This window comes from Glycine max, chromosome 13 (genome assembly GCF_000004515.6).
Source record: "Glycine max cultivar Williams 82 chromosome 13, Glycine_max_v4.0, whole genome shotgun sequence".
Lineage (NCBI taxonomy): Eukaryota > Viridiplantae > Streptophyta > Magnoliopsida > Fabales > Fabaceae > Glycine > Glycine max.
The window spans coordinates 35,695,026-35,718,721 of NC_038249.2; the positions used below are offsets into that span (position 1 = coordinate 35,695,026).

The 23,696-nt window shown below is 33.1% G+C and overlaps 1 protein-coding gene and 1 long non-coding RNA gene across 7 annotated transcripts; both read right to left on the bottom strand.

Annotated features, from left to right (window-relative positions):
• Positions 1–5,670: 5,670 nt before the first annotated feature.
• On the bottom strand, positions 5,671–9,737 carry LOC100820028 (root phototropism protein 3). Of its 2 annotated transcripts, none has more exons than XM_006594616.4 (4): positions 9,029–9,737; positions 8,731–8,800; positions 7,289–8,590; positions 5,671–6,333 (listed from the first exon to the last, which is right to left on the bottom strand). In XM_006594616.4, exons 1-4 carry the CDS (start codon positions 9,139–9,141, stop codon positions 5,785–5,787), a joined length of 2,034 nt encoding a protein of 677 aa, XP_006594679.1. In that variant the 5' UTR covers positions 9,142–9,737; the 3' UTR covers positions 5,671–5,784. The 2 variants fall into 2 exon arrangements, with proteins under 2 accessions (XP_006594679.1, XP_040864299.1); XM_041008365.1 differs by having other exon boundaries at positions 8,943–9,041.
• A 2,544-nt stretch (positions 9,738–12,281) lies between these two features.
• Positions 12,282–17,243, bottom strand: LOC102659460 (uncharacterized). 5 transcript variants are annotated; one of them, XR_005887971.1, is made up of 5 exons: positions 16,619–17,234; positions 15,419–15,482; positions 14,975–15,181; positions 14,625–14,893; positions 12,282–12,297 (listed from the first exon to the last, which is right to left on the bottom strand). It is a non-coding gene; the product is annotated as an uncharacterized lncRNA (long non-coding RNA). The 5 variants fall into 5 exon arrangements; XR_001384214.3 differs by lacking the exon at positions 12,282–12,297 and having other exon boundaries at positions 14,551–14,893; positions 14,975–15,207; positions 15,341–15,482; positions 16,619–17,243; XR_001384216.3 differs by lacking the exon at positions 12,282–12,297 and having other exon boundaries at positions 14,551–14,893; positions 15,341–15,482; positions 16,619–17,241.
• Between the last annotated feature and the right edge of the window lie 6,453 nt (positions 17,244–23,696).

The window sequence follows — 23,696 nt, forward strand, 5'->3', positions numbered from 1 at the left end:
TCACCAAATTCAAAATCTCTTATATTTGCCATATTACCACTGCCAGAAGTACTGTAAGTGGTCCCACTTTTTTTTGTAGCCATATATTCCTTCAACTCTTCGATTACATTTGGGGGAGTTTTCTTGCAAGCTGCAACGTTGCCCGACTTCCCAATCAGGTGTTGTTTGGCTCGGGTTATTCCTCCCTTAGTGATTTTTCCACAAAAATTACAAACAATGGTGTTTGTATCTCCTTCCACTAGTGAATGGCAATATTTCCAGCCTGGGTCTGCCTTATTTTTCCTCGTTGCACTTGCAGTAGCAGCAGCGGATGATGGTTCAGCCATTTAAAAGAGGTCTGAACAGAAAAAAAAAATTGTGGTGTCAAATACGAAAAAAAAAGGGACTGTTAACAGTAAAAAGGGGTGTCAAATAGCAAAAGGAAAAAAAAAGCTGTAGACAGTAAAACGGGGGGTGTCAAATAGCAAAAGGAAAAAAAAGTTGTAGACAGAAAAATGGGGGGTGTCAACAGCAAAAAGCCCAAAAAAAAAAAAAAGAAACAGATCAGCTGACCCGCGTCTTCTTCCTTCCTCTTCTTCGTCGTCTTCTTTCGCGAGACAGAGAAATGGGGGGTGTCGCGCGTTGCCGGGGCTCGTCGTCGGAGGTCGTCGGCGCCGTTCGTGCGTTGCGGGCCTCGTCGCGGCGGCGGCTGGGTGCGGCGGGGAGGGGGTGGTGTCGCGGCGGCGGCTGGGAGCGGCGGGGTTCGGGAGGGACGCAGGCAGGTTCGGGAGGGAATGGAAGCTGTTGGAGGGACGGTTAGGTGTTCTGAACGCAAGCTGTGGAAGGTTTTTAATTTAATGACTAACCGGGTAGGGTTGGGTCGGGTCGGCCCAACTCCTACCGCGGACAAAAGCCGAAGATTTCCGCCATTTCCGCCATCCCGCCATGGCGCCGCCATCCCAAACCCGCCACGCCACCGCTATTCGGTGGCGTTTTTTCGCAAACCCGCCATGGAAAACCGCCATGGCCGCCATTTAACAACACTGGTCCCATGATATTGCAGTAGTGGCATTTGTTTCTTACACACTAATTATTGAATCCAGCAACTCCCATTGTATTCTAGAAAATCCATTCCGAAATGCAATAGGAGGTGCAAAATTCGACTAAGGAAGTGCAGAATTCAAATGCCTGTAGTAGCAGCAATAACAGGCCCATGAATCAAATACCCCAAGTATGCAATTGCTTCTTAATAAGCATACTGACTCTCCTGTGGAGCTCGAGGAAAAAGAGGCCAATGTTACTTGGGTAGAAAAACTCTTGAATCTGCATGTTGAACTTTAATTCTTGTGCTTAGACTCAAAACATCATATAAATTCGAGTTGTATAATACTAAAGCAAGAAATAAATAAAAAATCCATCAGGATTTTTTTAATTTTTTTTTTACAAATAAACAATGTAAAAACAGTGAAGAGAATTTTAGGTGTAAGTATCATCACCTAAACCAATTTTAAGTGTAAGAATGCCTTGTGATGCGCTATTTTTGTGGTAGTGGCAGAAAGAAGGTTAAACAAGCAGACACTTGGTCCTTGACCAATTATGACACTAATCTTTAAGAGTGATATCGGGTAAAGTTCTCAAAATGGTGACTCCAATATTGAAACCTTGACATTATATATAAAGTTTACTAGAAATCACAATTTACTTTCAACGTGGTTAACTATTTGATAAAACTTGCATACATATACACATTCAGAAATACAAGAAAAATTCAAAATACAACAGTTAAAAAAATGAGATAAAAGTTTACATGTTTTGAATGAAGAAGTGAGTTATTTCTAGTTTTGGAACCACAGATTAGACTATTAACTACTATAATATTCGAATGAGGGAAAATATTTCAAATTGTCAACGCTGCATTCCCATCACTAGACCTTCCAAATTTTAACGGTGAAAAGATGTTATATCTATCAATGCACTGATGATTAAACTATCATGAATGCTTTTCAACAGTCTAATTTTACATTGTAAATCATTTCCAATATTCCAACCACTAATACTGCTAAAGTTGCGTTCAAGCAGTGCATTCCACAATTCCAGAACAAATATCTTGTAACCGCGTTTTAGTTTTTTCAGTTAATAATTTGACATTTTGCTTACAAAATCTATTTACTCGGGCAACTACTATTAGTGCCTCTTACAAAGCTCACTGAAATAACATTTGCAGGGGAAAATGTTGCGGAGCCTAAAGGTTAAATTTTTTTTTCCTTTGCCTTTAAAAAGAGATAAAATCACAAAGCAATCAATTTCATGTATATTTTCTTTAATGATAAAGTTTAAATGAATCCCTTAATTCTAGCTAGCATCCAGTCTCTGAAATCCAACCGCACTTTGGTGTAGCTGTAACCGAAAGGGAGGACCTCATGATAGATTTTTGGTATTTGGTGCTTGTGCCTTCCACTCCAAGCAAAATGGTATAGCACCATGCATATAATTTACAATATTATACATGAATTATTGGATGGTAATGCCCCCTTTTTTTTAATAAATTTCGAGTATTTTCTTCTCCTTCTTTTGGCTTTTCATCAAATGCACGGGTGTAATATATTAGATTGGATGATTGTAGTTAGTGGGCTAAAAATGCATGTTGCACTTGATGGATCTACCATTTGCATAACTCTCTTGTTTTTATGGTCATGCTATTGTATCATTCATTCCATGTACCTCGTGCCAATGTGCTCACTTTTGTGGGGGCAATTGGGCCCTCGGGTTTGGTTTCATTTCAATGACTAGCTAACAACAAATTACGATGTTAATGAGTGTATTACATTATTCATGAGTGAATGACACATGTTTATGTCTCGGCTCTACTGAACTGTGACTTTCGTTTCGACAATATGCTATTGTCATCAATCATCATAATTGTTTTAATTATAACCATTCAACCATATGACAAGTATGCTAATGCTTTCAATAATCGCCAGTTAATTAGGGTCACCTGCCATCAATTCATTTCTTAAGCAACTTTCACATTTTGCTTATTAGATTGGGAAGGACCGAGGACTTTGGTCGAAGTTATATGTCACCAAAAGAAAATTATGGTTAAATTTTCAATCATTACTTATCAACTAGTAAGATCGTATATTTTAGAAATTTCACTTCGTTGGAAAGGATAATTTAAAGTTTTAAGGAACAATTTAAAAAGTAATATATAAGACGAATAATTGATAAAAAGCAAACATTATTTAAAAAAAAACTTAAATATGTTTTATATCTTACAAATATAGTGATTTTTGTTTTTACCATATAATTTTTTATTCCAATTTATAAACAACTTGATATTGGGATTAGAAATAAAAGTGATAAATAAATTTTTATCCACAAAATCCTTAACAAACTAGCGTAAGGACTAATATGACTAATGCTATAATCTTATTGATTGTTCTTACTACTATAATAGTCCTTAACAAAAGTAACGCTAACGACTAAGATAACTAACAAATTTTGGTTTCAAAGATTTATTTTATATATTTTTAATTTTAGGGACTATTATGACTACTTTACAATCTTAGGGATTAAAATAGTAGTTTACTCGGAAAGGAAACTAATAATGTCGAGGTTGTTGGTTTAAGTATTATATTGCTCTGTTTGTTTTCTTTTAATCCTCATTCATGTACCTACTGGTACTGCGTACGGGGTACATGCACCTTCCTTAAGTGTAGAACTGTGACAAAACAAATCTGAAATTTTAGGCGAAATTTATATTTAATATAATTTATGAAATCTTGTGTTATGTTTTTATCAATTACGATATTATCAAACTCTTATAATTAAGTATTTCTAACATTTCACTATTCTTTGAGATAGTTAATATCAAATAACATTAGAATAATTTTAATTTACAAAAATTACGTTTAGCAGTAACAATAACGAAAGAAAAAAAATATCACATTTATAATTAGTTGGAATGATACCATTTTTGTGTATCTGCAATATATTTCTGCTGTTAGGTCTAGTTCAATTTAAATTAAGCATGATTGATGGTATTGCTTCAGCCATGAACGTTGTTTCAATGTTATTATTCAATTATCGTGTACTCACGTATTGCATTGTTCATAATGGCAGGCCCTCCTGTTTGAAATTGATAATGGTGCTAAATGCTACTACACCCTATGCATCCAAACCATAGTTGCTGGTATTGCTTGCTCTTGTCACTATTTGTGCACCTCTAGAAATGAAAATCTTCAGCAACTTAAAATTTGGATTCAAACAGAATGCCTAATATTCCTACATATATACAGAGGAGCAAATTTTCAACCATTGTGTTGTTTTTTTTCAGGGTAAATTGAAATATTGGATTAGATTAACCCACCCTTTTGCCAAATACTAAAGTCCTTGTCTTCTTGTTGGCTAGCAAAACATGCAATTATGAAGCATTTGACATTGAGATTGGCCATCATGCGGTGCAATGACAACTTCTGGAATCTCATGACTAATATGAAGGCCTACAAATCATTTATGGTCACTGTTGATCAGAAATGGTTCTAGGCACCGACCTTTTAAACTGGATGCTCTAATAATTATGAGTTGGTTGGAAAATTAGTGATTATATTAGCGCTGTCTTTCTCATGCCAAATAAAAAGTGCTTCCAAATGAGCACAAAGAAGAAGACTAGCACTGAAAGATAATAATTAACAGATTAATTATTTTTCCTCTATCCTGGTTTGGTATATGTTCTAAGCAATTTGTCAATTGCCATGATAGTCCTTTGTGATTGGCGGTAAACTGTAGCTGATGATGATGAAAGCATCAATGAAAATTCTTCACGTTGATCTAATCTTATTGAAAGATTTACTTGTTGCCAATTTGGACTCGTGGAACCCTTTTGTCTTGTCACATTACAACTCTATCACTATTTTTATGCAGGATAACATGATTTATGTTGGAATATCTAATCATGTTTCGTTTTTCTTTCTAGTTCACTGCTTCTGGACAAGTTCTTTTCTATAAACTGTATCTATAAACATTTTGTTATTATTTTCTCTTTTTAGTGCTTGAATTGAATCTTTTCGTTAAACCTAAGAAATGCGAAAAAAAATAGAGATAATAAATTAAAATAAAATAATAAGCGTAATGAAAAATATAAAAAAATATAATAAAAATCTCCTTACTGGTTCAAATTGATATTCCCATGCATTATGTATCCCCTATTAAGCATCTATAAGTGAAAACCAAAATGGTCTTCAACTTTATGTATTTTCATTTTATTGTAATGTTTCACCTTCTTTTCTATCTTTCTCAATTAGCGTATATATCTTAATGTCATGTGAAACCAGACTGAACTGAAACAATATTGGCATTAGCTATTTTTCTGGCTGCCAACTGTTAATTCTCTTATGAAATCATGCATCATATGATTATTGTTAGATAGTCCTGTTTACTTTAATTTGTCTAATATCAGTTGATTATTGTTTAGTATAATCTTTCTGTTAATCTTCGATCTGTCAGTAATAATTTAGTGCATCAGAAACAAAAGGAAACTTTGTGTACAAATGGAAATCCAAGTGTCTGTTTTGTCCAGCGTAACTTAACTATAGATTTTTAAATATGCACACATAACACATTTTTTTATCTGAAAAAACAGCATAAAAAAGGAGGATTCAGTCGTGATTGGAGTACCAGTAGAATTCACACTTGGAAAAATATGACTAGCTTTGTTTACAATTTAGCTAGAAGCAACTGCTATAAGATATGAAGAGGGAAGAAGAATCAATTTCAAAGAAATAGAGAATTCTCATATTTCAGGTATCAGGATATTGAGTTTCTCCACCTTCTAGTAGTCTTTCTGTTTTGTTCAAGTGAATCTGGAATCTTAGGAGAATCATCCTGATTTTCCACTAAATGTGTTGTCCTTCCAAGTTTGCTGAGTTTCTTCCACCCACTGCTCCACGCAGAAGTATGCTTCTGCTTTAGCATCTTATCAAATTGTTTCTGCAAACTAGCCAGATCATTTTGAAGCTCCATGTACTTGGCTTTCACACTCTCAAGCTCAAACTTTAGTGTGTTGATGTCTTTTTTAGCAGCTGTCCATCCTTCTTGGAATGATTGTGGTGTCCCTTCAAGAAGTGTTTTCCGGTTTGTAACCATTGCATGACTCTCAGATTCAACATCTTTCACAGAACTGCTGGCTAGTGCATTGCTTATCTTTACCTGTTCAGCGAATAGAACTTGCACAACAACCCTTAATGGAAGCCTTTCATTTTGGGCAGCATGAAGGCAAGCATCAATGGAGAGTTTTTGACAATCCATTACACGGCATAGTCGCTTCCTTTCATGCTCAGAAAGTGTAGGGTGTGCCTGTTAATTTGTTGCACATGTAAGAAATTCAGAAGCTAAGCTACTACACATTCCTACTCATCCTTCTACAATGAGCGATTGATCAAGAACTCATCAAGATATTTTCTCAGAAGTTCTTATTTGTTTGTTTTTTATCATCCTTGCCAAACCAATAGATATAAAACCAACCTTATGTGTTTGTGTGTGTACAAAAAGAAGAATCATTTTACCATGGAGTTGTTTGATTTTATATCTGGTGATAACTCTGTGATATGGTAAATCAAATGTATTGCCACTGAAAGAAAGATCCACCAATCAATTTTTCCCTTTATTGTGATGAGAACAAGCAGCATGCTAAATTTCCAAGGTGGCATGAAATCCAATTTTTTATTTCAAATTTCACCATGCCTGTTTTACCAAAATTCCTAGTATAATCAATAATGAGATGCAACTCTAGGTAATTCAAAATCTTTAGAAAACAAATTATAACATTAAAAATATAAAACTAACCTTCTGTGTATAAATAAAACATAAAAAATTATTTTGCTAGGGAATTGATTGGTCTTATGTTTAATGATCTTCTATCTGTGATATATTTTTTTCTTAACCACATATATCTTAACTTCTACCGCAAACAATCTTGTTCGAGTCGGGTAAGGCCACTCTTATATCTGTGACATAGGCACACATATCCTAAATCTGGTTAGTTCATGGGAGAATCAGGAAACAGTATTCTCTAGATCAAATATATCGCCAATAACAAACAGAGCCACTAATCAACTTTTCCCTTCTTTGTGATGAGAACAAGAAGCCTGCTATGGTAGCATGAATGAAATCCATTTTTTAATTTCAAATTTGACCACAATGTTTTATCAAAATTTCAAGTAATAATGAGGTGCAACACTAGGTAATTCAAAATTATTAAAAAAGAGGAGGTTAAATAACAGTTTTTGTTTTAATTTTCCCAAGAAATTACCTTAAGATAGGAATCAATTGCTCTGTAAAGTCCATCATCACAGGTCCTAGCTGACTCAGGCAAAGCCTCTGCAAGTACCTGAAACTTGGTAAGGGAAAGGTTCCTATCTCTGGACACCTCTGTAAGATAACTGTCAACAAGCCTTGCCACTCTTGCCTTGGCATTTAGGATGCATCCCATTCCCATTCCCATTCCCATATGCTGTTTATCAGAAAAGGAATTTCTGCTTGGACTTGAACTTTCAGTCTGTTCCTGAACAATAAAATGCTCTAACAGCCTCTGAACAAGATCCACATCATACATAGTCTCTCCTTTATTATAAGAAGGAATCAAAAGATCAGCCAGTGTAGCCTGCTCAAACTGCATTCCCACCCTTTTCTCTAACTCAGTGACCAGTGCAGGTGCAACCTTTAACATGATTGCCATTCTCAGCAGCCTAAGAAGGAAGCTGCATGAGACACTGTCCTTCTGAGGTGGAATAATGCTGACAAGGCTCTCTATGATCATCCTTTGCTCTTTAGCTTGAAGACTTGAAGTGTTGTCATCTTTTGTTCTAGTCACAACCATATGAAGTCCACTTTTCCAGCTACCGCCGCCACTACTACTACTGTTACTCAAGCTGCAGTTGCTTGCTTCATCACCAGGGGTTGCTGTGTCACTAATCAATCCCGGTAGCCACTTAGTTGCATAATGCATTATTGAAGCACCAACCAATTCAAATCTCATGCCCTTTACCTTGATGGCAGTGATGACTCTAACAAAGTGATCAATCCTAAGGATTGAGGCATCTTCAAACCACCAATCTGGAGGAACCTGCTGGTTCCTACTTGGGCTTGAGTCCTTCATATCATTCCATTTTGGGCTAGAAATTTTTGCAGTTCTTCCAGTGTAGGACCACCTTATCCCTTTGGGATTGGCGCAAGCTTTCCAAGCGATGGACTCGCTGCATCTGCGAACAATTTGAAGGTTTTCCGCCCAAGGTGACAGCTTCTCGCAGCTTTTCAACACTACTATGGAGTCTCTCCATGAAGACAAAACAACATAGCTAAGGAATGCTTCTGCCTTGAATATAAGATTCCCTTCCTCAAGGTCCTCAGTCATTTCAAGGTACTCTGCCGCACATCTTAGACCTGAGATGTTGCCTGCTGTTAAATCAACAGCAATTCCATAGCAGAACTTGGCCGCAAGCTCAAAAGCCTCTTCCCCACCAGGGATATCATCCATAACTATCTTATTCAAATCTGGGTCGTGGGATTCGTATATGACTCTACTCAGCTTTCCACTTCGAGATACCAAGGGATACTTTCACACCAAAAGGGGGAAGAAGAAAAGTAAACAACAAAACTCAACAGCACAAATGAATAGTTTCTGATCTCTTAATATATAAAAAGCAATGGAAATCACGAAATTTCGAACCTTGGGCAAGAAAAATAGATAGCTACCTTGTGCAAGTGAAAGTTAGCTTCTCCAATTTGAACAAGAAAGTCACTTGGAATATCAGTAGCAACATACCTGCATGAAAATTAGAGACTAGAATTTTAAGCAGCTCACATGCTCTATAACTATAAATAAAGCTAGTTTTTCAAGACATAAAGTGGATAAATAATTTACTAGTACAAACAATATTAGCAGAACTTCCAATCTTATTTTCTACCTGTGTACTAAAATTTGGATTCATAGTCAATTAGTGGTTGTGACAGCTTCAAAGGGTACTACTAATTATGAATTTAACTAACATACCAAGAGTGGCCTCTTTGCACAAATCCTTCTGTCTTGACACCATCGTTAGTTGAAGTGAGAAGTCCACCCCCATATTTGTGTGTTGCAGCCGACTCACTCTCAGATTCCCACATACTGAAAACCAGATTCACAGAATGCAGTACTCTAGAATTTTTCTTGGGACAGTGCCTTTAACTAACAAGAAAAAAAAAAAAAAAAAAAAAAAGAGGGGGCAGAGAAAAAAGAATAGCAGAGTGACTAGGCAAGCACAGAATTCAGTGAAAGGAGTAGGGAGCCACATGGGATGGTTGGAAACTTGGAATTATTAGTCATGTTAAAATTGTCGGTTTCTTCTCTCAAAAAAATTTCAAGGACCTCTTACAGGCTGTGCTGAAATGGGCATTAATCAGTTTTATTGTGATTTGTGAATGATCATCAAAGTTTCTGTTTGTTCCAGCTTTGGATTTTTGGTACTCTTCTGAGTCAATGCTCAAAGACAGCCAGTTTCAGTTTCTTTATGCCTCACCAGTGTGACCACTGACCATACATATCCATCTTTTTCAGCTCAGTATCTTTATTATTTTAAGATACTGAATTTGATACATCCATACACACATAATTCCTTTGACGATGAAAATTGCTCTTCAGTAACAGAATTTGGGGGTTTACGATATAGCCAATTGATTACCAACATGGACAATTGATTACTGATGATCCCACCATTTGGCTTTTCTACGTTTAATCAGAGTCAAAGTAAAAAAAAAAAAAAAGAAAAAAAAAGAGAGAGAGAAAGCCTTACTTAGCATAAACAAATCTTTTCTTTTTTTCCCTATAAGGGATTAAGCAGTTGTCTTTAAGGGACCATTCTGTAAGTCGGAAATAAATAGAAAGAAAGTGAAATGAGATAAAATTTTAAATTAAGGTAAAGCGTAAAAATGTGAATTCCACATTATTTTACTGTTATTTTTTTTTTCTCTCTCTGTCCAAACAAATGGAACCTAAACGAGAATAGATTTTGAAAAAATAAAAGTGAAAGGAAAAACAAGTGGCGGTGAATGGAAGGCAAAATGACTAGTATTATTTGTGGCATATGTTTTGTCCTAGTGATACCAACATGTACAATTGGTGTTTTCACGACCCTTCAACTTTGTAATAACTGTCTATTTGGTATATTTGGGAATTGCAAATGAATGTAGAAGTTACAGCTTTTGTAAATTAACGTTTTTTGTTGCAACATTCTTCTATCCTCTGTATCCTGTCTTAAAGCAGTTGTTACGTACACTTGTACGTGTATGAGAAGAAGCAAAAGTTGCCGTTACTGGGAAACAGTTATGTTAGGTGAAATTTTTTACGATTTTTTTCATCTCTCTATTTCATCTCATTATATCTTAGTAACATTTTAACTTCAGCAAATGTCTAGGGAGATATTTATATATATACTAATCTTATTTTATTATATAAATGAAAACCACTTTATTATGTTTTTTTCAAGAAATCAAATTAATATATAAATATAAAAACAGCATTAATTTGATTTGAAATTGAAGAAAATAGTATAATTATAACAATAATAAAATAAGTTTTTATTTGAATTTGAAGATAATGACATATTAATAATAACAGTAATAAATAATATAATTTAACTCAATTTTTTAAAAATAATTGTTACAATTTAAAACAAAAATATATTTTAATGAAAATTAGGAAAATATTAAAACATCAATCACACTCATATATTATTGTGTGTTAATATCACTGCATAACAATGGAAAAGAGAGAATAAAAAAGTGAACCAATTGAGAGAAGGAAAAGAATCCAAAGTAAATATTCAAATTTATATTAGGAGTATTTATCGTTTCTATCTTTCTTTTTTTGTTTCTTTCTTAATTGTAATTTTTTTAATAAAAATATATTATGGGAGCAGATTTTCTCAACGCTGAATGTAACAAACCTTAAGTTTGTGTCATGTCAACAGAAAAAGCACACACAAAAACGTATTTTTTTTCATATCACTAGATTCGAATATTGTCTTTCCGAAAAAGAAGCATATGAAATCATTAGAGACTGCATTGTTTATGCTTTGTTATATGAAAGCAAACTTTTGGTTGTGTTTCATACTAAATTTTGTGTTTCAACATGGACAGATACGCATAGTAGTGTCATGTTTGTCTCTTTAGGACGTACTTTACCCAATTGTCGCCACAGAATAGTATCCCCCAAAATGCATGGTTTCACTTTTGGATAATATTATTCATAGAGTATAGCAAAAATTTAAAATAAAAGAAAGAAATGGAGAAAGAGAGATAAAATGAATGATATGGTTAAAGAAATTTGAAAACTTTGAATAAAAAGAACATTATTTTGTATTTTCCTATGCAGAAATTAGATCCACTATAATTATTAGAGGGTACTTATAACTTATAAGTTATAACATGCCTGGTATTTTAAGTTTTTCACTTTTTTGCAGAATGTTTTTAATTAGTTTCATGCACAGGATTCTCTATCATATATGCTTGGTTAAGTAATATGCACCGATAAAATTCTTATTGAATTTAATCGATTAAAAATGAATAGAAATGGAAGATAGTATTTTATTGAAAGGACATGGATGATGGATGGATGTAAAACTTGTTTCAAAATTGTTAACTTTTGAACTCAAGAGTCAAGGCTATAGATGAGTATTCTCATAATAATTTTAATTAATTATTATGTACTGATTTCATTTCTATTTTTGTTTAACATTTTTGGTCACAAAACTGAAGGACAATTGAAAATAAATGAGGCAAAAAACAAATGCGACCAATTCAGATATAGATGTCATTCTTGAAGTCACATCTGATTTTGTTGGGGCAACCCATGCATATTGAAAACTTCCCCCACATAAGTAGATATGCTTTGCCATTATATGTACAAGCTGAATCATGGATGCTGTAGATTCGTGATAATTTTCTTTTCGGTTGGTGTTCCTGATTTATAAGCCTAGCTAGCCAGTGAAAATACTTGAAAGAGAAAGTGTTTGTGGATTGCATGGTGGGTGTTGTGCCGCGTAGGCTCAAACTCTTTCGCCCACATGCTTTTGACCAAGCTTCGTACGTGTGAATTTTAACCCTAACTGGCAGCTGCAAATTGGATGTGCTTCTCACACCTGTTTGTCCTAGATGTTTTATTCATATTTTATACTTTTTTATTTGTACACAAATACAATTATATAAATGCAAATGTTATTATAATTAATATTAAACGTTGCGGGGAGGATCTGTTTAGGAAAAAATCTTGAATTCGATCATGTCCTGTGTAAAAATATTTCAAACTAACGTCAGTTATGAAATTACCAAGGAGATTAGACATTGATTCACTTAGCTAAAAGATACTTGTGCCAAGAACAGAAAAAATAAAAATAAAAAAAATCTCGCATCATGTTCATAATATTTAGCCAATCTGAATTTTTATTTTTTTATCAAGAGCAATCTGAGTATTTATGAATTGCTAGTACCGTATTGCAGCAATCATTCAATTACCAGTGTAATGCACGAATTGTTTCGGTTCACCCATTATTGTTTCGTGTTATATATGATTTTTTAAAGTAATAATTGGAAAAGCTAATAATTTTATCACATCATAATTATGATTGGATGATCACTAATATATTTTAATTAAATTAATATTTTTTCATATAATCGCTTTTCAATTTGAGATAGAAGTACATAATATGCGTATTAAATGTAGATCCATATACACCATAGACCAAAATAAACAAACAAATGTTTATTTTATCCATACCCCAATGAACAACAACAATCTTAACGCAAATCAACCTACTTCTATAAAATCTCCAATTTCCTCTGCCGAACTTTCTCCAAGATCGAAGAAATTGGCTTCTGAACCAGAGGAGCGGGTTTTACTTCAAGGAAATGATTAGTTAGGGTGGTTGATTAATTACTGTATGATTTATTCTCTTGTAACTAATTACTCGTATTAATTGTATGCACTCGAGTACATGAACCAAGCTTTCACAGTCCCTACTTACTCAAGTGTAAGCATCATTCTTGGAGCCACGTCAATACATCCCAAATAGCACAATAATAACCTGTATGGTCGTGACGAGAGGCCATTTGACTTTTTTGCCCAAGCTGTTCCAATCAGTACATTTTCTTGTACTTAGAGTAGAAACCATTTTGATGCGGTCAGGGACAACGAGGAGAAAGATCAAGGAAAAAAAAAACCCACGTTGATAAAGGATTGAACAAAACTTAGATGCAGTTGTGATTAAAAGCTCGTATTAAAAGTCAACATTGATTATCAAAATAAATTCCTATTTTGATTAGAAAACAAAATCAAAAGTAACTCTATAAATACCTCTAAGTTCTGTCCTAAATGATTACCAATTCAATTAGTAAAATATTTAATATTATGAGTGGCAGTAGAGACGACATGAATGTGAAGACCAGTTGTGAATTGGAATCTAAAAACTGTTACACTATCAGAACTAGCTAGAAGTAGGTAGTGGTTCATGGTGACTGTTTCAATCAACAGAAAGAATAAACAGTAGAATTTATTGACCTATTGAACAGGAAAGCTCATTTGGAGTTCTCTTCCTTTACTGGAAACACAAGGAAGGTGTCTGCATGACAATCGATAAGGGATTAGTAGCCAACATAATTTAGTACAACTACTACTATACTTACTAAAGCTAGATGAAGGTAGATCTAAGCTTAGATTAATATTTAATGGGCAGTTTGGGAATTACAAAAACATTCAATGTTGGAGTTGGGGTCCTCATAATTCTGTTTCCGATTCATTCATTAGCCTCCTTTTCCCAACACAAAAATTCATGTCCAAGGAAATATCAATGTTACGATTTGGTAGAGACAAAAAGATATCTTTGTGGATATCTTTGTGACAGGAATGAGGAAGAAGTGCAGCGGGAATTGCCACTCTCCAAGGAATTTCAAAATTTGAATGTTAATCCAAAGGTTTGGTAGAGACAAAAAGATATCTTTTTAAATTTATAACTTTTATAAATGTAATAGATCTCAAACTAATTAATATTAGCTAGAGTTCCATCTTAGCAACACTTGATGACCTTTAAAATGCAAATTAAATTGCTTACGAAGGCAAACTCCGATATCAATTAAAATAAAAATATCACAAGCATATAAATATAATTATATATAAGATATTACACCTAAATCTGATATTTCTAATGATTTTAAAAGCTTAAAACTAACAACCACTCCCAACAAATCTTAAACTTGCAAAATTATAAGAATTAAAATTCATTTTTTTTCAAATATAAAAACCAAATTCAGAATTGAAATAAATTATAAACACAAAAATGTATTTAAATCCTTTAAATTTCACATCACAACAAAAAAATTAATAAAAGACCAGAACCTTAATTTGAGAATCCTGTGTGTCCCTACAGAATTGCTATTGGCATTAGGTTACGTGCACGCCACATGGCATTGTTGGATATTCATTGTTGACTATCCACAAAATATTCATCATAATATAGCAGTTCAATAATTCACCAAAAAAATATATAGCAGTTCAAACTTCCATGTTTCAAAAGCTCAATTTCAATTACAGAGAGAATTCATCAAGCATTATTGTTTACCTCGATAAAAGATACCCTAATCAAAAACTCTGAGGATTCCTTCATAGTCTGAACCCTCTTGAATATTGTCTCCATCACCTTGGGTATAATTCCACCGGCATTTTCCTTTTCTCAACATGCTTCATAGTCTGAGGATTCCTTCATAGTCTGGAACTTCCTATGACAAAAATGCTTGAGGGAACAATCTGGGGAGAATCGTATTTTTGGCTTGCACTATCAGATAATACACGCCATAGCAAGGGGCATGAATTACTGCCAGGCACAAATACCTGCATTGTATGTAGTTTAATCAGTAAAAGGCAATTCAAATAAGGCAAGACTTGAGCAATTTTATATTGTGTGTCACCCACCATATAGGAGCCCACTTGTTATTAAGCTCCAGAAAGGGATATGGCCACCTGTTTGGGAACAACAACATATGCTTACAACTAATGTTGTAGAACAAAGCTTAGGATGGCAGCCCCTGCACAAGTCTGTTAAGGAATTTGTAAGAATGGGACTATAACACCCCAAACCCAAAATACAATGTCTGTTAGGATGGCAGCCCCTGCACAAGTCTGTTAAATGCAGTAATCAATTCAACCTGAATATTGTCAACAAATTAGAAAAAGAAATAAAACAATAAGAAAAGGAAATAAAAAACTTTTCAGACTAGGTTCTGTGAATGGTTTTGAACTGCAAAACGAACAGAGCATAGATTCAAACAGAAAACACACCTGAGGTTCACCGGGAACCACAGAGATAGAAAAGGAGGGAACTTAAGGAGGGAACTTAAGAGGGGTGTATAAACACACCTTAAGTGTACACCAAATTATCCAAGGGGGGTGTAGAAAACCACTAGCAGCCAATAACAGGTGCCTGCAAAAGAAAGGAGGGAACTTAAGAGTACAGTTTGGTATTTATAGACAGTGCTGTTATTAGGACAGCTGTCATGGGGAACTAACTACCTTAGTGAACTAACTAACTAGCTTAAGTCTACCCGAGACTGCAGTTGAATAACTGCAGCTCTCTTACAGTACTCTAATACACATGAATCCGTGGAAAAACAGCCTAAAAGAGTGTCTCATATTCCCCCAAGTTCCAACAAAGCAAATATGTTTAGGTGCTGCGGGCTTCAAGTGGTACATGGAGAGGCTGCCAACAACGAAACCTTCGAGTTTGGACAGTTGAAACTTGGCACTTAGAGGTGTTTGTGGCACACAAACATAGACATGGACACAGACACATAGACATGGCTAATGTACATAATACAAGACATTGGGACATAGCACCATGTGTGTTTGGGTGTCTGTGTATTAAAGTTAAATAAAAATAACATACACAAATATCTAAATCCAGAATCAGGATTTATATATTTAACTTAAAATAACTTGCCAAGCATTACATTTCCCTTGGATAATGAGCCCTACAAAAAAATACTAAGGCATCATTTTATAGTGTAAGCATCATTTTACATTTCCTCTACAGAAGTTTATTTAGCATTTTATATCTTTAAAATGCATACTTCAACCAAATGTCCAAATGTACCCAGTCAGCAACCAAGTTCCTTTTATCTGTACAACTAAAATACTAAATGCTATAATCTTGACTTTAGACACAAATCTAGACATTGTTCTCATGATGGGAAGCAGATTAACAGGGGTAATGCTCAAATCCATGAAACACAATCCCTTTGTTTAATAATAGATGTCTGGTAAGGATAGTATATTAAAAAAAAAACATAAAGACATAGGGCCAATCTGGATAAACTTATTGAAAAGTATTTATAGGAGAAAAGAGGAGGTAAAATAAACCAAAAAGCTGAGGTGGATAAACCAATTTTAACTTATACGAGAAATTTTATTCTTCTTATCTCTTAATTTTCTTCTCCTATAAGTGCTTTTTGAGAAATTTATCCAAACTAGCCCATAGAAATCTCTAAATGACATGCCAAGAAAATTTTGATGATTGATATCCTCAAATCTCAATCCAATGTATCATCAGCCTATCTTTACCTGCGAAAAGTTAACGCCATAAGTTATTCGAACCACTTCGGAAGGAAATGCAGCAACAAAAGAATCATTTCTCCAAGCATACACTGGTTCATTCACATGTGGTGCCATTTTCTCAACACTTTTGCCATCAAGATCAGTGGCCACCGTCAAACCAACTTCTTCCACATTCGAATTCGGAACCCGCCTTTGTACAGAGTGGTGCAGAGGGGCGAGACCTGAGCGAATTCAACAGAGGCGGGAACGAAATTGGAACGAAAATCGAAGTACCTGCCTCGGGAAGCGCGTTCGGGACACAGTCTCACCGTCGAAACCTTTCCCGAATGCAACGCCTTGCCTTGCCGCTCCACGCAATCCGCTAGGGTTTGCTGCAGCCTCCCAGTCTGCATAAATGCGTCAAAAGAGCTTAAGAACGTGTTTTTGGAAAACTCCTTGTACATATAAAAAGCGTGAATCCAAATGCACTATAAGAGTAAATGATAGTCTGAAAATAGAGTATGTGCATGGTTGAATTATTTTTGGGAACTAAACAGTCGATAGTGCATAGAGCAGCCGCAGGTGCCAAATATCTTGCGTCTGGTACCATATATCTGATGCACCTAAAAGCAGTGTTATCATATAATAAGGTAATTTTTGTTTGGATAACATATTGAAAATTGATTTTGGACTAAAATGTTGTTTGGAAACTTAGTATCAAAATTGATTTTCGATGTGTAATTTTCAAAATAAGTTTTTTTTTTCTTTTTCTATATATGTATTTTGTTTTATAATTTATTATATCATAATTGTCTTAAAAATACATTTCAGTGTATAAAGGTATTTAAGATTTATTAAATCTAATATTTTATTAGATTCACACTTTTATTTAGTTTTTATTCATTGTTTATCACAATGAATCTTTGTTAACACAATAATCAAATTCTAACTTATATCCTTCAAAGTATTTCATAATCCTTAAACACACTAATCATTTTCAAAGTTGTCATACAAGCATATATTAATTTCTCAAACCTCAATCCAACAATGATATTTCAAGAATAACACTTAAGATACAAGGAATTCATACTCAAATTAGTTCAATTCTTAACTTATCAATGCTTAGTAAAAGTAAATTATCCTAACATAACATTAAAACTCACTTAAAAATAAAAGATGAAATTATGGATTTAAGATTATAAGAGATCAAATTACAATTTAATTAAATAAAATATGCATTTTACTAATTTTATGATGAAAACCAAAAAATGAAGATACCATTGCCCCCCCCCATAAGGACATTTCTGTGATTTCCTCTTCCATTCAATTCAATATAACCAAATCCTAAGCTCTTTAGTCACTGATAGCTTAATTATGTAATTATTTACTTATTAGTAGTATCTTAAAAAAACTCCCAATTTTATTTCATTTTCACAAATAACGGAAACTCTTCAAGAAAATATTGTCACAAATCAAGCTTGAACTAGAAAATCACCATGCACAAATTTGCACATTAGGTGCAGTAGCTATCGAGATAAAGAAAAGCAGAAGCTATTGCTCGAGAAGAAAAGAGGAAAAGCTTATGAACAAGAAAGCAAAAAAATTGAGCAAGATGATCAAAACAAGCTTCTGTCTTATTCATTGAGCAAAAGGAACTTATATACAGATTGAGAATAGATTCAAAAACTAACACAAAAGCGGTTACAAAGTTTGTTACAAATCTGTTAGAGTTCAAAATGAATTTGGCGGGAAATGACAGCTTGATTAAGAGCCCCCCTCAAGCTGGGAATAGATGTTCATCATTCCCAGCTTGGAAATCATGAATTTAAATGAAGTTGGTTGCAAGGCTTTGGTAAATGCATCGGCTAGCTGCATAGAGGACCGGACTGGTAACAATTTCAGAAGACCACTCAAACATTTATCCCTAACAATGTGACAATCCAATTCAATGTGCTTAGTTCTCTCATGGAATACTTGGTTGGAAGCAATTTGGATTGCTGAATTATTATCACAGAAGAGGTTTGCTGGTTAATTAAATAAAATGTGAAACTCCAGGAGGAGATAAGTGAGCCATTGGATCTCACAAGTAGTTGCTGCTACACCAGATCTTTGATGCCTTATGTTCATCTCTTAGATCGACTTGTTAAGGTATAATATAATAATAATTTTCTCCTGAACTCCAACAATCCTTTGAGCAGATTTACATATGGTCACGTGTCCCGACGAATGTCAATGAAAATTTTGAATAATTATTAACTAAAAATTAATTTAAACTGAATGATTATTTTTTGAGATTGAGTATTTTCTAAAAAAAACAAGAGACTAGTATTCAAATTCAAATAGTCTTACAGAGTTTTACCTACACCAACAATCGTAGGTATAAGACTTTTGAGGTTATACCTACACCAATCAATTATAGGCACATATTTTGTGAAGTTTTATCTACATCACGTAGTTGTAGGTATAAGTTTTTTAAAATTTTGCCTACACTATGCTTCTGTAGGTAGTAATTCTTTTGAGTTTTACCTACACTAATCAATCATAGGCACAAGTTTTTTGGAGTTTTACCTAGACAACATAGTTGTAGGTAGAAGTATTTTTTTAGTTTTAATGAATTTGCCTACACCAAATAATGATTGGTACAAGTGGTTGAGTTTTACCTACATTAGTCGGTTGTAGGTAAAAGTATTTTTGAGATTTACCTGCACTAATTTATGTCTGTAGCAAAAAAGCGTTTGTAGACATAGGTTATTTTTCTTGTAGTGAAAGAGAAAAGTTGAAAATTTAATTCAATGTCAATGTGGTGCCTATATATTGATGATGAGGATTTAGGTAGATTAACGTAAGAATTGATAATTATATTGGTTATTACTAACCAGTGCCCTAATGAAATTAAAAGATAAAACTGCAATATTATGCATTTAAGTCATTTGCATTTTTTACTTAAAAAAAGTTCATTTGCATTTTACCTAAATCTCCATTCAATTTCCTAAATTCCAAACAATGAAATTACAAAACTGTGGACGATGATTCTAGTCTCTAACTCAATAGTTACCTCATTTGATTGGATCATCATTTGCCACTCCATGTAACCAAATATACTAACATAATTTCGAAAAAACATTCGTGGAAAACAAAACTCATTCCAGAATTACTTTTCCAGAATTGTGGTACATAATTCCCAAGTGAGGTGCATATCTGGTTATGTTTTCGTGGTGTTGGGTGGTTGCGGCAGTGGTGTTGGGTTTTTTGCGGCATTGGGTGGTGGTGGGGCTTACTTGGGAGAGACGAGGGTATTTGTGTCTGTTCAAGTCTTTTAGAGGACGCAGGAAGCAAAAAAGAAGGTGCAGGAAGTAATTATCTACATGCACATGCAAAAGAAGAAAAAAAATAAAAGAGGTTCACGAAGGGCATTGCTACCTACACCAGCGACTTTGCTGGTACCTTAAGTGGGCAAATAGGGTCTGTTTTAAAAACAATTGTTTTAAAAACAATTTCCCAAATAGGGTCTGTTTTAAAACAAATTGCAAGGGGGTCTGTTATTTACGTGGGTGTCACCATTGTTATTGGCGGGACAATGCTGACTAGGAGAGAAGAAGGCATACCATCATTGGTGCTGGCGGAACAGGGAAGGAGGAGAGAGACCCGCCATTGGCACTGGCGGGACATGCCAACTTGGACAGTCTCGCCATTGGATCCTGCGGCACTCCTCCAAAGTGTGCTAACTTTTAGCACCTTCCAAATGAAACTTTTTATCACTTTCTTAAGACCAAGAGCATATATATATTTATTAACGTAGCTTATTTCTTTTTTTTATTTTATCAAACGTAGCTAATTATTTCTATTAAATTGTATTACATTAGTTTTTTTATTGTAATTTAAGATTCAGATATAAAAATAAATAATATAAATACTTTTTATTAAAATTGTCGTGTCCTAACTTTTTTTTACTATGCATTTTCTTTATAATATAAATACAGTATAAAAATTATACTATCAATAGATTAAAATTATTTTAAATATGATTTTTAAAATAATTATTATATAATATAAACATAACCAATTTCCAATTTTTGTCAACTTGAAGAAATAACCTTGAAATTCCATATATCGAACTTGAAGTCTTGGAGAGAGTACCTTTTTACATTGGAAATTTTGAATGAAACGATGGCCTTTTTATTTTTTAAAATTTTTTAACATTATCTTGAAGTACTTTTTGTACAATGGATCCACTTTTTCACAAGATTTGGTTGCTTGTATCAGTATTATTAGAGTAAGATTAACACGGGTATCATCCCATTTACATCGATTATTATATATATATATATATATATATATATATATATATATATATATATATATATATATATATATATATAAAGAAGAAGTTAGTAACACGAGGAGATCCCATTTCTTGTAGAAGAAACACTGCGTATCTGTAAGAAAATGAGAAAGAAAAATATTGAGAACCAGTGAAAGTAAAGTAAAAGTGGCCTAAGCACCAATTACTGGACTAATTTGCATGCACTTTAGTAGTGATCCTTCAAAAATACCGTTACTTAAAATACAAAATTAAAATAAGAACCTGCTGGTAAAAATAATATGAAAATCTTGATATTATATAAGATTGTCTGTCTTTACATGTTTATGTTTTGATAAAAAAATAATTAAAAATGAAAAAAAATAGTTAAAAGTTATTACGTTTGTTTATTACTTGATGAGTTAATTAATAAATGTAAAATGATATAAAATTTGTATTTATAGAAATTAAATACTTTTATGATTAAAAGAATCAGTGTAATAATTTAAATAAATAATTTAATATTAAAAAGGATTAAATAAGAAATTTTATAAAAAAATACTAAGGATATAACCAAAAAAATTATAAGTTTAAACGTTGTTTTAAGTAGTGTTTGAAAAAGGTAAAATATTTAACTAGATAAATATAGCCAAAAAAATTTAATGAGACAAACTCATTTATTTAATAATCTTGTTTTAATTAAATAAACTTGTAAAGCCGTCAAATAAATTATATATTCATTAATATAACTATCTAAATCTAAATACACTTTTTTTCTTTTAATGGTTACTTTTTTTATAACATATTCAAATAAATTAATGGAAATTTGTTTATAATATTTCTTTTGTAAGAATTTCTTAATCAATGTGCTATAGACATCTATTATTATTCTATTAAACTAAATAGATAATTATTTATATTAAATTTAAACTAAATAGTCACTAAAAATCAGTACTTTTAAAAACGTAAATAATTTTATTGTATAAATAATATATTATTAATTTAAATTTCTTATGTTAATGTAAATTGATTTGCTTCAAGATGTTGAGATTTGGAAATCATTTTTACTTTTTTACGGTATTTTGGAGGGAAACTTATTAGATGCCTTATATTGGGAAAGTGGATGAGGAGAAAGATAATTAAATAGGAGATTTGCATTGTAAAAATTTAAATGAGTATACTAATAATAATTTAAGTCTTACAATTTAATTAATTAAACTGAATTAAAGAATGCAAAAAGATTTTAAACTCCAATTATATATGCTCTAAAAAGAAAAGGAAAATAGAATTAAAAAAGTTACAAAACAATTTTTTTATTACATAGGTGATTACGTAACAAAAATCTTGGTATAAATTGATTCATATTTAAAAAAGAGAAGTTCCGATAAGATTAATTCTTTACTTCATAAATGCGTGGTTCAAAAATCGCATTCATAAATGCGTGGTTCAAAAATCACATTCATTCATTTACCTTTATTTTGTAACCCAGGTTACCGAAGAGGAGTAGCACTGCAAGAGAAAAAGCCCGCCCAACTAGTAGAAACCTATATCTCAGCTTTGAGTGATTAATTAGTTTATTGTAGATGAGAGTCGCAGGATCCAATGGCGGGATTGCCCACGTTGGCATGTTCCGCCAGTACCAATGGCGGGTCTCTCTCCTCTCTCCCTGTCCCGCCAACACCAATGGCGGTATGTCTTCATCTCTCCTAGTCAGTCTTGTCCTGCTAGTAACAATGGCGACATCCACGTAAATAACAGACCTCCCTTACAATTTATTTTAATACAGACCCTATTTGAAAAATTGTTTTTAAAACAAGCCCCCTACAGTAAATTTATCACCTTAAGTGAAGGAGAATCATATTAGGATCCATAAGTTCAGAATGACCATCAAAATATAGTATGGGGTCATTTTATTTTATTTTATTCAGTTCATCATCTACTCATTCAATTAATATAGGTGTGAAACTTGGGATTGCTACAGCTAAACATTATGTTTAGCAAGTATAACAAACACAAATATGTATCTTCAAGCCACAAGCTCCATGTGCAGATTCTGATCTGAAATGTGTTTTGCAATGAGCATCACAAGAATTATCATTTGGGTCACAAGTATCACCAGGCAAGCTTACTACCGTACAATCAGGTTGTACCAATGCCATTTGCACTTGATTTCCTACACCAAAAGATACTCCCTTTATACAATGGTAGGTATAAATAATATAAAAATATAGGTACGTGATTATCAATGGATTTTTTATGTAAATTTAAAAATAAAAAATATTACAACTAATATACATTTCTATTTATGTCAAACAGAGCATAAGGGAGAGGGAGAAAGGATACAACTTTTATGTGGTTCCAATTGAAAAAACGCTTGGAAGTCAAATCAAAGCGTTCAATAATAACTTTTGTGTGTATTAAATATTTACAAATGCAACCAATTAAAATTTAAAATTAATATTAAAATAATTATTTTAAAACATCTTAAAGTTTTGATCAATTATACATATAAACATTATGTTCGTACGAAATTACTTTCTTAAAAAAATAATATGCAGTACGAAAAAAGGGGTAAGCACATGAAATTCTAAGAATTAATACTGTGTTTATGAAAAATACAACACTTAGGTATGGTATTTTATTCAGCGACAATTTTTATTGAGTGATGATAAAAAAAAAATATTTAATGAAGTCCTCTTGAGTTAAACCTCAGAAATTAACCATAGAAACGGGAGGCATATGTATAACCAAACAGAATTGAGAATCTTTCATATTCCATCTCTTCATCCTTAGATTTCGTCACTC

Coding starts and splice junctions, on each gene's coding strand:
- LOC100820028 (XM_006594616.4), bottom strand. CDS start 9,141: ATGTGGGAATCTGAGAGTGAGTCGGCTGCAACACACAAATATGGGGGT. Junction 8,801..9,028: donor GTGCAAAGAGGCCACTCTTG/GTATGTTAGTTA, acceptor ATTTTCATGCAG/GTATGTTGCTACTGATATTC. Junction 6,334..7,288: donor CAATTGATTCCTATCTTAAG/GTAATTTCTTGG, acceptor ACAAATTAACAG/GCACACCCTACACTTTCTGA.